This window comes from Rissa tridactyla, chromosome 1 (assembly GCF_028500815.1).
Source record: "Rissa tridactyla isolate bRisTri1 chromosome 1, bRisTri1.patW.cur.20221130, whole genome shotgun sequence".
In the NCBI taxonomy this organism is placed as follows: Eukaryota; Metazoa; Chordata; class Aves; order Charadriiformes; family Laridae; genus Rissa; species Rissa tridactyla.
Window position 1 is genome coordinate 173231809 of NC_071466.1, and position 12997 is coordinate 173244805.

General features: G+C 45.6%; 1 protein-coding gene across 1 annotated transcript in view; it reads right to left on the minus strand.

Moving 5' to 3' along the window:
- Positions 1–12835: 12835 nt before the first annotated feature.
- The window catches only part of LRRIQ1 (leucine rich repeats and IQ motif containing 1), a 116088-nt gene continuing 115926 nt past the window's right edge, over positions 12836–12997 (minus strand). The window contains exon 27 of the mRNA XM_054219113.1: positions 12836–12975. Coding sequence (XP_054075088.1) covers positions 12836–12975 — 140 coding nt within the window. The remainder of the gene's footprint in view (positions 12976–12997) is intronic.

Below are 12997 nucleotides of genomic sequence, written 5' to 3' on the forward strand. Positions count from 1 at the left end.
GACAGGATTTAAAACACAGTCAAGAGAGAGATAGGGAACGATTTAGAAAAGGCCCAGATTATGCAAAAGAGCTGCTCCCTGCTTCCTGGTGAAAGGAGTACTCATCGGAGTCAAGTAAAACCGAGATTGCAATGACTTCAGAACAGTATTTCAGCATCGTGGGACCGAGCTTATCTATTCTATTTAGGCTATTTTAAAAATCAGTTCAATGGGTCCTTTCCCCATGTGGGGGGAGAAGAAGTGAATGAAGCTTTAATGAGCGGTTGAAGTATAGGTGCGTTAATGGCAGCCGGGGCTGCTGAGCGTCTTAGAGACCTTTCCTGTGAACCCAGACAAAGACGAAGAGAAAGCCAGCTCAGGTCCAGCGTATTTCCCGGCGACCAGCTCCCCTCCTTCTTCAGCTGGTCTCTAGCTCGATATTTTCCCGGAGAAAGGGACAGCTAAGCGAGGGATGCTCGCTTCAGCTGCAGCAGGGTACCTGCTGGCATCACCCGACACACGCACAACGTGCCCTTTCCTGCCATCCCGCAGAGCCGGGCTGCCACCTCCGCATCTCCGCCCCGTTTCCCAGCTTTACCTGCCCCCGACAACCGGCCGGCGGCTGCGGGAGGCGCGGAGCCGGGAAGGGCCGCCACGCCGGACCCCGCTGCCGGCCCCGCAGGGATGCTCGGCCCCGCCGCGGCGGGGAGGGGAGAGCGGAGAGGTGGCGCTGAGGGACTTGGGGTGGGTTTGTGGGGACTGGGGTGCTGCTTTGCCCGCCTGTGAGGAGGGAGAGGTGGAAGCCGTTCCCGTCAGCTCCCGGGAGAAGGGGAAAGGGAAGGGGAAGGGGCGCGGAGCGTGAGCGGTGCCCGCGGTGCGCGGCCGGGTGGGAGGGGGGTCAGCCCGCTGCCTCGGCCGGGCGAGGGGCAGGACCCGGCCCCGGGAGCCCCTCCAGGGGCAAGTTCCCGTCCCTGGGTTCTTCTTGAAGAAGCGGCACGTTCCCTCCTTGCACCTTTTGAAGCAACGCCTGCTCCAGACCCGGGGAAATAAGATGAAATAGATCCTCTCCCTTCCCCCTCGCCCCCGCCGCCCGCATCTCCGTGTGCTGGGGTTTCGGCAGCTTGTTTATAACTATGCCTTAAAAGCACTAAATGCCTTAGGGGAGGGGAAAAAAAAAAAAAAAAAAGAGAAAAAAAAAAAGGAGCTCTCGGTGTCTTTTAAATGAAAGACACATGCAACGTTGTTGCAGGCTGCAATCCACTTTTATCCCAATAAATGTCCCTCTTTAAAGGCAGCTAGTAAACTCCAGGGGAGCCGAGGACAAGGAGCATCTCACGTGCCCGTAAAAAAACCAAGAGCTCCCAGCAGCAGCGGGGCTTCTAGAGAGGCTGTAGGAAGCGCGGGTGCCCGCCCGCCGGGACACGCGTGTCCCGCGGGTGGCGAAGAGCCGCCCCGGCGGCGACGGCCCTCGCTCCCTGCCACCCCGGCAGCCCCGCACCTCCCCTCCCTCCCGGGGGGACCTGGCCACCCCGGCGGCTGCGGTGACCCGCGGGGCGGTGGAAGTGCCGGCCTCGGCTGGGGACCGGGCTCGGGACAGGCTGCCCCGTCCTCTGTGCTCTCCCCCCGCTTCCTCACCCCCCTCCTCACCCCGCCGAGAAAAAAAAAAAAAAACCCCCGCCGCATCTGCACCCCAGGGGTGACGCCACTCGCTTCTCGCTGCCTCTTTGCAAAGCGCTCCCCGACGAGATTAGCGCCGTGATTTATAGATGAGCTTAACAATATCTGAGTATTAAACACAGAGAGCGACACAAATTATAACCGGACCTGAAAATCCGTCCCTCCTCCCCCGGAAAACAAATAAATAAATAAAAATCTGAGTGGTTCCACATCATTGTTAGCTCCAGGGGCCAAATTCTGCTCTCATTTACCTCCGTGCAGCCCAGCTGACTTCAAAGGGAAGGAGAGATGTAACCTAGGGGAGAATTGGCGCCACGTATGGCATTCGTTCTCCTTAAAAGCTTGGAAACAGAAAGCTGACTTCGGCGGGCTAAAACCATTTAAAAGGGGTTGGACAGATCCCGGAGGAGAAGGCGGCAAAGGAAAAAATAAAAAATAAAAATCCTGTGCTGAGGTGAGACAGCTTTGAAAAGCATCTTTCTTCAGGGACTGACTCCCTCCGCCAGGCAGCCCGGTTATTAAGAGCTGCGTGCAGATGTGCCGCTGTGTTTCCAGAGATGGAGTATCTCCTAAACCTTCTGTGAAAGGGTGTTATGTGTGATGGAGAGACGTTTCGTGGCCAGAGGTGGTGTGAAGGAGCTCGCCCCTGCAGCGCATAGGAGCTCCTCGGGGGAAGCCTGTCCCCTGAGATAAGCCGGCAGCGCACACCGCGGGAGGCTTCCCCGCCTCGGCACCCGCGGGGCGATCCTGCGGGGAAGGAGGGCTGCCTTCCCCCCACCTCCCCTCTCGCATTCCTCCCTTTCCTGAGATCACAAGTTACAGACCCGAGAGTAGGAACGAGGATCCCGCATAAATTCCGCAAGTGTCTCGCTGCCGAGAAGTGAACGGATTTCAGAAATAGGAACGTGCGAGTCCGCTGCCGGTCCCCCACGGTACGAGACAGCCCGCCCTGGCCAGGGGGGTCGTTACCGGGTCCTCCGCTGGTGCTGTCACTGCTGCTCTGGGTGGCAGTTTCCAGCCGAAACGGTGATACTACGTGTTTGAGGCATCTCCTTAACAGTTCTCCTCAAATTCTTGCGTTTGTTTAAAAACAGTGAGGACGGCATCAATGCGGGCGAGGATCTCCCTTCCTAATGCCCAGGAATCCCCATTCCCCCGCCCCTCCTCCCCATTTCTACTGCCGATTTTTAACTATGGGTGTCAGCACACAGAGAAGACATTTTTATTTTTTCAATCTATTTCACACCAACACTTATCTTCCCTACAGTAAAGTTACAACATGAAATTTACTTAGGGACTGAATGGGAAAAAATTCAGCGCTACCTGGGACTGGGCTAAACGAATTTTGGGCGTATTATTCGCTTCCTTCCACATATGCACACTCCAGTTATCCGTGAAAAATGGCAAGGGAAGCTATGAAGATGAGAGCTGGGTGTTCCCGCGGGGGGAATAGCCCCCACAGTAAGGGGCGACTGGGGCTGGCATCAGGGGAATAAGGGGAGGGATGCATTTCCTTGAGTGAGCTCGAGTACCCCCAAAACCCGCGGGAGGAAGGAGGGTGCATGAAATACGAAGAGAACTGGCTATCTCGAAAAACAGGTGCTCAAATGGTTCACTATTTCCACAAGCATTTTTTTTTTTATTTTATTTTTTTTCCTTGCTGAGGCTTTGCCTAGTTGCTCATTTCACGTTCAGACCCAGAGACTTCATTGCATCGGGTCGGTTCAGGAGTTAAGGCTACAGAGGGACCATCCGACAAAGGAGCGCCCCGGTCTCTGTCGCCCGGTCCTGGGAAGGAGCGTCCTGAGCTGCCGAGGCGAGAGAAGGTGTAAAAAGACACCCCGCGCCTCGCTCCCCATCTCCCTCCCAGCGGAATGTGGCAAATTGCGAATTACAGATTCAAAATCTAGCTTGGCTGGGTTATAATTTTTCCAGACATCCTGTTTGTGAGAAGAATCATGTGAAGTATTCTCACTGCCAGAAAAAAAAAAAAAAAAAAAAAAAAAAAGCAATACATCTCAATGAACACTGAAAGAAGTTAGAGTTGGGGGGGGCTGTTAGATTCTTTTTTTTTTTTTCTTAAGTATGTTAAGCATCACTATTCTAATGTATAAAAGTAACGATTGTGCTTCGAATCTCCGACCGTTTAACGAACTTTCTTCTTAAAGGGCAGTTTTTGTTCACCTAAGAAAACAAACAAAAATCGGCGCTGGAGTAGGTGGGTAGCCTTCAGATTTTCCGCTCGGAGGGGAAGTGTTTAATTGACGTTGTTTGGAGTGACTTTACCAAAAGCCTGGGATCTACATTGTCAGCGACAAGTGAAAGTGCAGGAGCAAATCGACTACCCTTCTACTTGGTAATTTAATGCTAATTCTGCGTGGGCAGAAGACGAGACCGTCGAGCCCCGCTCGCCTCCTAGAAGTGCGCCCGGGCAAAGTGATGCGTCGCTTCTCATTACGCTGGGCCCGAGCCTGGAGCCTTTCCCAGCCCGGAGCCTTTCCCAGCCCGGACTCGAGGTTCAGAAGCTCCCAGGTTTTGTCCACAAACCAGCCAAAACATAACGACAGCGATCATTTCACGGTTCCTGCAGCTTGGCTCTTTGACAGCACCTCAGCTGTTTGGGAGTTTCCCTGTGTGACACCTGCACAGATAAAAGGAAGATTTCATGTGCCTCAAAGGCATATTGAGGGGGAAGACCAGAAACTGGTGAATGGGAAGGTTCCCCCGTCCCTCTCCGCCCGTTAGGAAAGCGGGATTGCTGTCAGAGCTGGACGAACCTCGACAATTTTCTTCTTCCAACACGTAATGACTCTTCTTAAACCGTCTAACGTTTCTTTCAACACAAAATGGAATGAGATAATATTTAGTGTGTGGATTTAATCTTAGCCTCATAGGAAATCTCAGCAGAGATGCTCTATAAAAGCATTAATCTCTTATCTTGATCTAGTTCAAATTAAAACGAATCCTACTTACATATGTGCTATAAAAACAAATCCTACAAGAATTTAATCTATGCTTTATCGGGCTGCTATTGTAGCCCTTTATCAAGCTTAGAAAGGATTTGAAAGTTGGGCCGTGGGACTCAAAGCCCCGTGCGGTTTAGCACTATCGGGAAGAAGGGATCTGCTCTCCTAAAGATGCTTCTCGGATCCGGTTTTTAATTTTCTTCCGCACTTCGTGTAAGAGTAGGATCCGGCTTCCCACTCGGGATCCTAGGAAAGACAGGCACAGGCTCTCTCTGCCTTCTTCAAGACGGAGATGGCGCGGTTCTTGGAGGAGGCGTTTGTCCCACCCCCCTTTACGGGGAGGGGGGGGGGTGTCACAAACCTGCTGTCGGAATTAGCCCAGCCGGGCTTGTGCTCCAGCAGCTGGATCTGCACTTAAAAACCCAAATCCTGCCCCCGCCCGCTCTGCCGTGCTTTCCAGCAAATTGTAGAGGTACACGCAAGGCGAAATGCCACCACCATGCCTCGTGTCCGAGAAACAGACGCCTTAGGAGAAAAATCCAAACCTGCAAAGAAGCTCGCTAGTATGTCATGCAGTATGTTACGGGTGAACATTTGCTTCTCCCCCTCTCCCGGGGAATTTATTTCCAAGGAGGGGTGGCTCCCCCAAAGGAGCTGATTATGAGTTTTAAATATAGAAGTCTAAATAAAGATGGTTGGTGTTTTTGTTTTTTTTTTTTTTTTTTTTTTTTTTTAAAAGCGACACCTTCTCGCTCTCCTATCGCGAACTGACTGAGCCCTGACTGTAGGGCAGAGAGCATTAGCGCACCTCTGCAAACGAGCAAACCCAAAGAAATGTTCTCCTTTGCGAGTTACGCGGTCTTCCCTGCTGGCAGTTTGATTAATATTGGGACAATTCCGAAAATATATGGGCTACATTACCGGAGCGACCCCGAGGATCCGAATGTACGGAGGGGCCTGGAGAGTGTGTAGGGGGCTGCCTTGTCATCTCAGATGAATTGATTTCTCCTATGGCATGAAATATGGCTCGACATTCTGGTTTCTGAGCACGAAGCTAAAGGAAGGTGTGAGACAGAAGGGACAGGAGCTAAGAAATAGATCCCTGTTCAAGTTGGAGGCACGAACAAGCGGATGCATTGAGCCGTTTTGACAGGGACTGCTGGTTTTCAAGGCTAGCTCGTTTGAAAGAGCCGTTACTTTTTTTTTTTTTTTTTTTTTCAACGCGATGTGTGCTAGATCCGATAAAAAATGCGTAATTCATCGATGCTGAAAGCCACAGAGCGATTTTATTCTGGTCTTTCGGCACACGGCTCTGTACAGTCTCAGCCTTATTTTGTCTTTCGCTGAGAGCTGCCTATATCTTTTGAAACGCCAGCGTGCATTAAGGAGCATCTATCCCCGAGTCTTTAGACTCTCTGCCCTTCTTACCAGAAACGGCCAGATGAATACAAAAAAGGACTTAGCGGTTAACCGATATGCTGCTAATATTTCATCCACAGGCCTCCTCCTCCTCCTTCTCCCCTTTTAAAACTTCAGCTCTTGGAAAAACAACATATTTTAAGCTTTCCACACAAATATTGATATTGGCAAATAAAGCCAGCCCCCAGTCTATGGTTAGAGACAGTCTTCTTTTTGTTTCCACCCCGGGCAATCAAAATTAATCCACTGTATTACAAATTGCTGTGGAGTATTTCACTTTTCCTGACAAAACCCGTACCTGGCATATGTCACAGGGAGAGACCTTTTCCCTAGCCCGTTTGTGCGGTGGCTGTTTCTAGAGGGTATCAGGCAGCAATGGGTGGTGGGGAGCGAACACGACCCAGCAGGAAAGCCACTTATTTGTGTCTGTGGGGCCGGGGGGTGGTGTTACCAAGTAATCAGGTAAAGCGAAGGTGGCGGTAAGCGTGCCTGCAGGGCAAGAGTTAGCCGCGAAGAGAAAGCAGGTCGCCCCCCGGATCACTTGACACCACAGCCGGGGCATCCCTCCAGAGCAGGGACAAGTTCTTCCCGCACCGCCCTGGTCGAGGCTCTGAGCCTAACCCGGCACACGGCTAAGCTGCTCGGTGCACGAACCCAACCACCTCCCCGGCCATTACCTGCAATTAACCGCCCGTGAAAACGGCACCGACGCGGAGGGGCTGCGTCAAACGCGGCTCTTTGCGACTGGCTTTTTATTCGGGCAAAAAGCCGCACAGGAATCGATGGGGCCGAACTCGCCGGGAAGAATGAAGCCCTGGCTCGTCAAGGGGGAAACGAACTGTAGGTAAGGATTTCACAGACACAGGTCCCTCTGTGCTCCTCCGGAGCCGACACCGACCTCAGCGCCACGAAGCGCCCTCCCTCGCCCCGCGGTAGCTTCCACAGGAGCCGCGAATTAAGAGTAAACTGCGACGGAAGAGAGAAAAAGCCACCAGAAAATCACCGCTTATTGAGCGCTCGATGGATTCTCTTCTTCTCTCCTGTCGCTCGCCGAGCCGTGATTTTATTTTCCCACGGCACGCCTTTTTTTCTCACATTAAGGGCATTGCCGCTTAAAGGAAAATTGCTGGAGAAATGAATTAAATCGCGCGAATGGCAACGTATCAGGCAAATTAGAGTCAACTTTATGGCTGACGTGTTCTCGCAAAGAATAACCCCCTCGAACCTCCTACACGTGGTGACGGTGGCAAAATTGCAAAACATGCAATTTTGAAGGGACAGCTCTCATCCAATGACCGGAATGTAGCAGGAATATAGAGTCTATTTTATTTTTTTACGTTCTCCTTTTCAGAGCGTGGCTCGCAAGCAAAGAAAATTAGGCTGACTTGAAATAGAGGCATTTATCCTTTATTAGGATTTTAACTAAATAGCTATAGCGATCTCTCCTAAAAAGCTGATTTGTACTTCAGGATATCGGTCGGGCACATCGGCTGTGGCTCAGCTAATTGATGGTGCTTTTTTGCGTTCAGGCTTGAAGTAATGCCTCGCAAAAAAAAAAAAAAAAGAAAAAGAAAAGAAAAAAAGTAATAATTGCTAATCTCTGCTTTCTTCGTCTACGAGTAATTTAACAAAAGAATGCGCTAGGAATAAAGAAAACTCGACCTTCAGCTATTAACAACCATTTCTTTTATCGCGTTTTAACTTTGTGAGTTAAGACGTGATAAAATCGCCATTGGTTATTACCAATATAAAATGCTCTTATCTGCTATTTGTTAAAGAGATATCAATTGCATTTCAGCCAGAAGTAATTTTGCATCTACCTGGGTATTTGGGTTCCTTTAGTGTTTGATGCAAAAAAATAACTAGCTATATAAATAGAAATCAATCAACTAAGAAACGAAGACAAGGTTGCTAACTTCAAATAAATCTTTCTACCATTCAAGTGAAGGAGAGGAAAAAATGCTAGTCCTTGGCAGCCAGGTATGTGCTAACCCATTGTGTCAGCGTCTATGTCACCAAAATAATGGGGAAAGTCCATCTGTGCTCATGAAGAACAATCCATTTGTTCAACTGCTCTGCAAATAACAGTGCAGCTCATAATGTCATTCATTTCAACTTCCAGTCCTTGTAAGGATGGCCAGTCTGGGGCAGTTACACGATATTTCTGCTAAAAATCTGTTTGAAAACCCAGTCCCCATCCATTGGCCATCATGGAACTTCATGAACATCTCTCCACTAAGGATTTTAGTGCTAACAAACCCTCAGCACAACTTGGCACCCGGAAAGCGGCTTGAGGATGGATCCAAGGGTATGTGGTCAGCACTTTCCTGTCCGTCATCTAACTTGAAAATCAGGGAAGCAGTTCTCCACAAGACCCAACAGCTGCTTTGGACTGATCTGTATCGTTACTTGCAGGCCATACCCATGGCTCTTCCCCTACTCCAGGCACAGTTTTCTGCCTCTGTGTGAGAAGAAAGAGGTGTTCCATTCCTGCTTAACAACAGCTACATCCATGACCACCTGACATTCTACTTTCATATATATATATGTGTGTGTGTGTGTGTGTGTATATATATATCACAGGCTCTAATGAGTGCTGTGGTATTTCACCGTGGGCCAAGATTTTCATCCCCTAAGACCTTATGCAATGATGAAATCAGTAGTGACTGTGATTCACTTGCTTTCCACGGACTACTAGTCAAAGCTCCTATGCTTTTCGCAGCTCCTATAAAAATAAAATTAATTTGTTTTTCACTTATGACTGTAAAAAGAAATAAACCAAACAACAAAGTTTGATGGCATTTTTTTTTCTTCCCATCTAACACAGCTAATTACAAACAGCTTGGGTCTCAGATGTGATATCAGACTACTCAATCTTTTATAATATGGTTGAGTTCCTTTCCTGCCTTTTTGCAGCCATGTGGTAATAGCTACTTTTCGTATGTGTTTTTCTCATTAAAGAAAAGCATATTAAGATAGCACAGTGTCCCAGAATATTAGCCTGGCTTCCGTTAATGCTAATAGGAATAATTCCAGTGTGTGTCAAGGAAAAACTGTACCTCCATAAATACACATTGCCATTATCATGATGATATGACACTAAAATCAACAGGATATTAATCCCGTATATTCCTCATAGTGCACAGAACAGTTGCAGTGGGAGACCAAGTGGTAGTTTTGCACGCACATGTCCGAGGCCAGATTTGGACGCCACTTGTGGCATGTTTTTGAAAAATGTAAACACTACATACAGCGATCATTCCTTTAATGAATGTATGTTTGAATAACAGGATTATTGCTAATTATAATTATTTACTAAATCAGACTCACCCTGCACCAAAGCAATGTCTATGCTGTAGATACTATAGGATACATATCTGCTATTTACAGATCTGTTAAAACAAGAACTCTATTTGAGCAATAATCTTTTGAGTCAGCACGGTTACTGTTTAAGAGGGTCTTAGCATGTAAGAAGGAAAATCTGCCCGTTATTCAGTGAGAAACATTTCCTCACAGTGTTTTGTCATTCAGGTGTGGGTTATCTGAGTACCATTAACACCTCGTTCTCATTCAGAATATGCATTTTGGGGAGCAGTTTTCTGGTGCAGCAGGTAATGATGCTCCTAATGCCACCGTTCAAACGAGGGTTTAACGAGCCACTGTGCAGACCTTCAGGTAAATTGCACAGGAAAAAACACAGCAGGGATCCGTTCAGGAGAGCTGGTAGAAAGCCTTTCAATTCGGTTTGGTGAATGACACCCATCAAAGGATCAATGCATAAATGCACCTCTGTTTTTTCATTCTTAATTTTGAATGACTACTTTTCTACATTTCCGAGACTCGAGCTTCATACATCCAAAGAAGATTTTTTAAACGGCTTATTGACACGATTTCTTTCGTGTTAAAGGCACTACAGAGAACAGAAAAAACTGCCGAGGAGATGATGGTAGTGAGCTGCGAAGAGGTCTGGAGCACCACAAAGGCAGTAATGCATCTAGAAACATGCAGTTTCAGGGATGTGTCGTGCAGGTTTTCCTGGGCTGTCACTGTGACCCACAGCCGCTCCGGCATCAGAAGAGATTGCATGAGAAACTCACTTTTAAGAATATGTTCTTGTCCTAAATGGGAAATACTGTATCAGGGGGCTAGGGCTGGAGGGAGAAAGAAAAGAAGGAAAAATAAAATAAAATAAAATAAAATAAAATAAAATAAAGACAATAAAAAAGAAAAAAGAGCAAAGGAAAAGAAAACCCAAGAACGACACAAAGAAAGTACGAAACGGCTTTCTGCTGTGCAGAATAGGGCTTGAAAAATTAATGTCATAAATATGTCACCCTGTGTAGCATCCGTGTTACCTCTGACCTTACATACTGTAAGATGTGACTGTGAACAGCAGGCATTTGCCCAGATTTAGGGTTGCTTCACCTTATTCCTGAAAGCAATAAAGGTCTTTCAGGTAGCTTGAACAGAAGTTGCAACTTGCGTGTTTATCTATATTTGACCACACTGTACATCCAACACTGCAATTCTTAAAAAAAAAAATGTTGGATACAATAATAAGACATCATCCTATTACACATTGCAATGTTACATAATGAAAACAGCAACATATTTTGGCATACTTTATAATTTAATTTCTGTTTGGTGTACTACTTAACCTATGCATGACAATATCAATTTATGGAACAGCAGACTAAGCATATTATGGACCTGAAAAAGCATGTCAGCGAATATTGTCACTCCAATTTGTAATTTAGTAAATTGTATGTTTAAAACCTAGTGTTTTCTCTTTTCAAAATAAAATGCCTTTAAAAATATTGCCAAAACATTTTATTTAGGCTTGGAGGTATTTCTCATTCAGAAAAACATGTAAAGCAAAAAAGATTTGGTATGACAACTTTTATACAGCAGATCTTTTTTAGATATACAGATAGATATAGATGATACAGACATAGAAAGATTTATGAAATCTGAAATACAAGTATCTCTTATCTACAACTGTGGTGATGTGCAGTGTATTCCGGACACTCTAGACAAACAGAGGGAATGATCTGCAAGAAGCGTCAAAATGTGAACTGCTTGATTTTGCATTTTGATCTCCCGTTAACACCCGTAAAAGCAGTGTATCTATTTACTGAGCACACTGCCACGTATAGTGGCAGACATTTTGAACTAACAAAGTTTTTTTCTACAAAACTTATATCCTTGATGATACACTTGAAACCACAGAAGCTCCAGTCTTTGCGGGTGAGATTTAAAAGTCATTATATGGTAGATCTGGAAATTCAGTTTAACACTTACTATATGCATTGAGAAACTAACTAGACAACTAAAGCATCTAATGGTATTTTATAGCCTGCTGACAACCACAGCATTTCTACAGTCAGGCCGAGCAACCTTCACTAATTGTTATTCCTCAGAAAGGTAAAGAAATCTTCTCTGACTTTTGAAAAGTAAAATGATAACAAAACCAGCACAGGGATTCAAACAAGCAAGGTTATTTACTGGAGGTTTACCATGAGATCCGCCATCTTTTAATCTGAAAAGGAATGCAAGTATTCACAAAAATGGAGATAACTGCTTTCAATCCATAGTCATATGTGTATGTCAGCATAAAAAGTGCCTCACAAAACAATGTCATATGTAATTTAAGTACATTTTAAAAACAGCCACAACATAAGAATTTATGTTCTTTACTGACTGAAGTTTCAAGCCCCATTACCCTCCCCACCTCGCTCTCAGTCTGTAGGGGGTTGAGGCTTCACAATATTGGACAAAACCAGATGAGGAAATACCAAAGGCAGACTTCTCCAGATCCAATTAGCAACTTCTACCCTCAAAGTGGAAATCTTTAAAATAATGTTAGGCTTTGAAATCAAGGAACATTTTCTGTCCTGTACGTTGATGGACAAAGCGTTCGCTAGAAGTAATGAGTTAGATACCCATGAATAGTTGAAATAGTATTTCTTCTCTTTCTGTAGATCTCTTTGCACCACAAAACTTTTACACATGGGTTTGGAGGAGCCTGGCTACATGAACAAATAAAGCTGGGTTTACAGTGTCATGTACATGTAATGTTAAATTACCCCAGAACAAAATGAGAATTTAATAAATTTATTTTTTTCTTCAGCCCTCTAGGAATATGTTAGAAGTCCTTGAAAGTATAAAACTATAACAGGTTGCTTTATCATATTATGACCATAATTCAGGATGAAAGCTCTAGAGGACTTCTCGTATTACTAAAAAACAGTAAGTGCATCCCCACCATTTGTATGTTGCTGGGAATTTTTGCTGCTTCAGTAAAATATTCTAAACAGGCTTCTTTAGGAATGGCATTGCTGTCTGTTATAGCTCACAACACAGTTTGCAAGCATGTATTTTATTTGTGAGAAAATGAGAATTCAGTGTTTTGATATGTGACATACATCACATGAGCGTGAACCATTATTACATTTGCACATCTCAACCAGTTCTTATAAGCAAGCCTAAACTTGTTCACCGTACAACAATCCTTATAGAGTTAATCAGTTCTGCATTCTACACGACATGAACATATAAGCAATTGAAAACACAAACTATGATAACTTACTGACAGGTATAAAATACCAAAAAAACCCCCACCCCAAACCACTGTAACCATGTATAATAAAATAAGTCAAATGTCGTTAACTGAAACTGTTTATATTGGTAATAAATGAGAATCCCAGAATGGATATTCATAGGCTTAAAAAGAAACAGCTCTTCATATGCTCTCCATATTTGATTAAATCAACTAGTTAAATTATCTCCAATATTCAGTTAATATTTTTAAGCCTTTGCCTTTTTTTGCCTGCTCCCCATCCTCCGCTGAGCTGCACTGGATGGTCTCGAAATGATATCCGTTCTTTATGAGATGGACCCAAACATGATTTTTCTGGAGTAGATATATTCTTTTCTAAACAATAAACAGACATGTG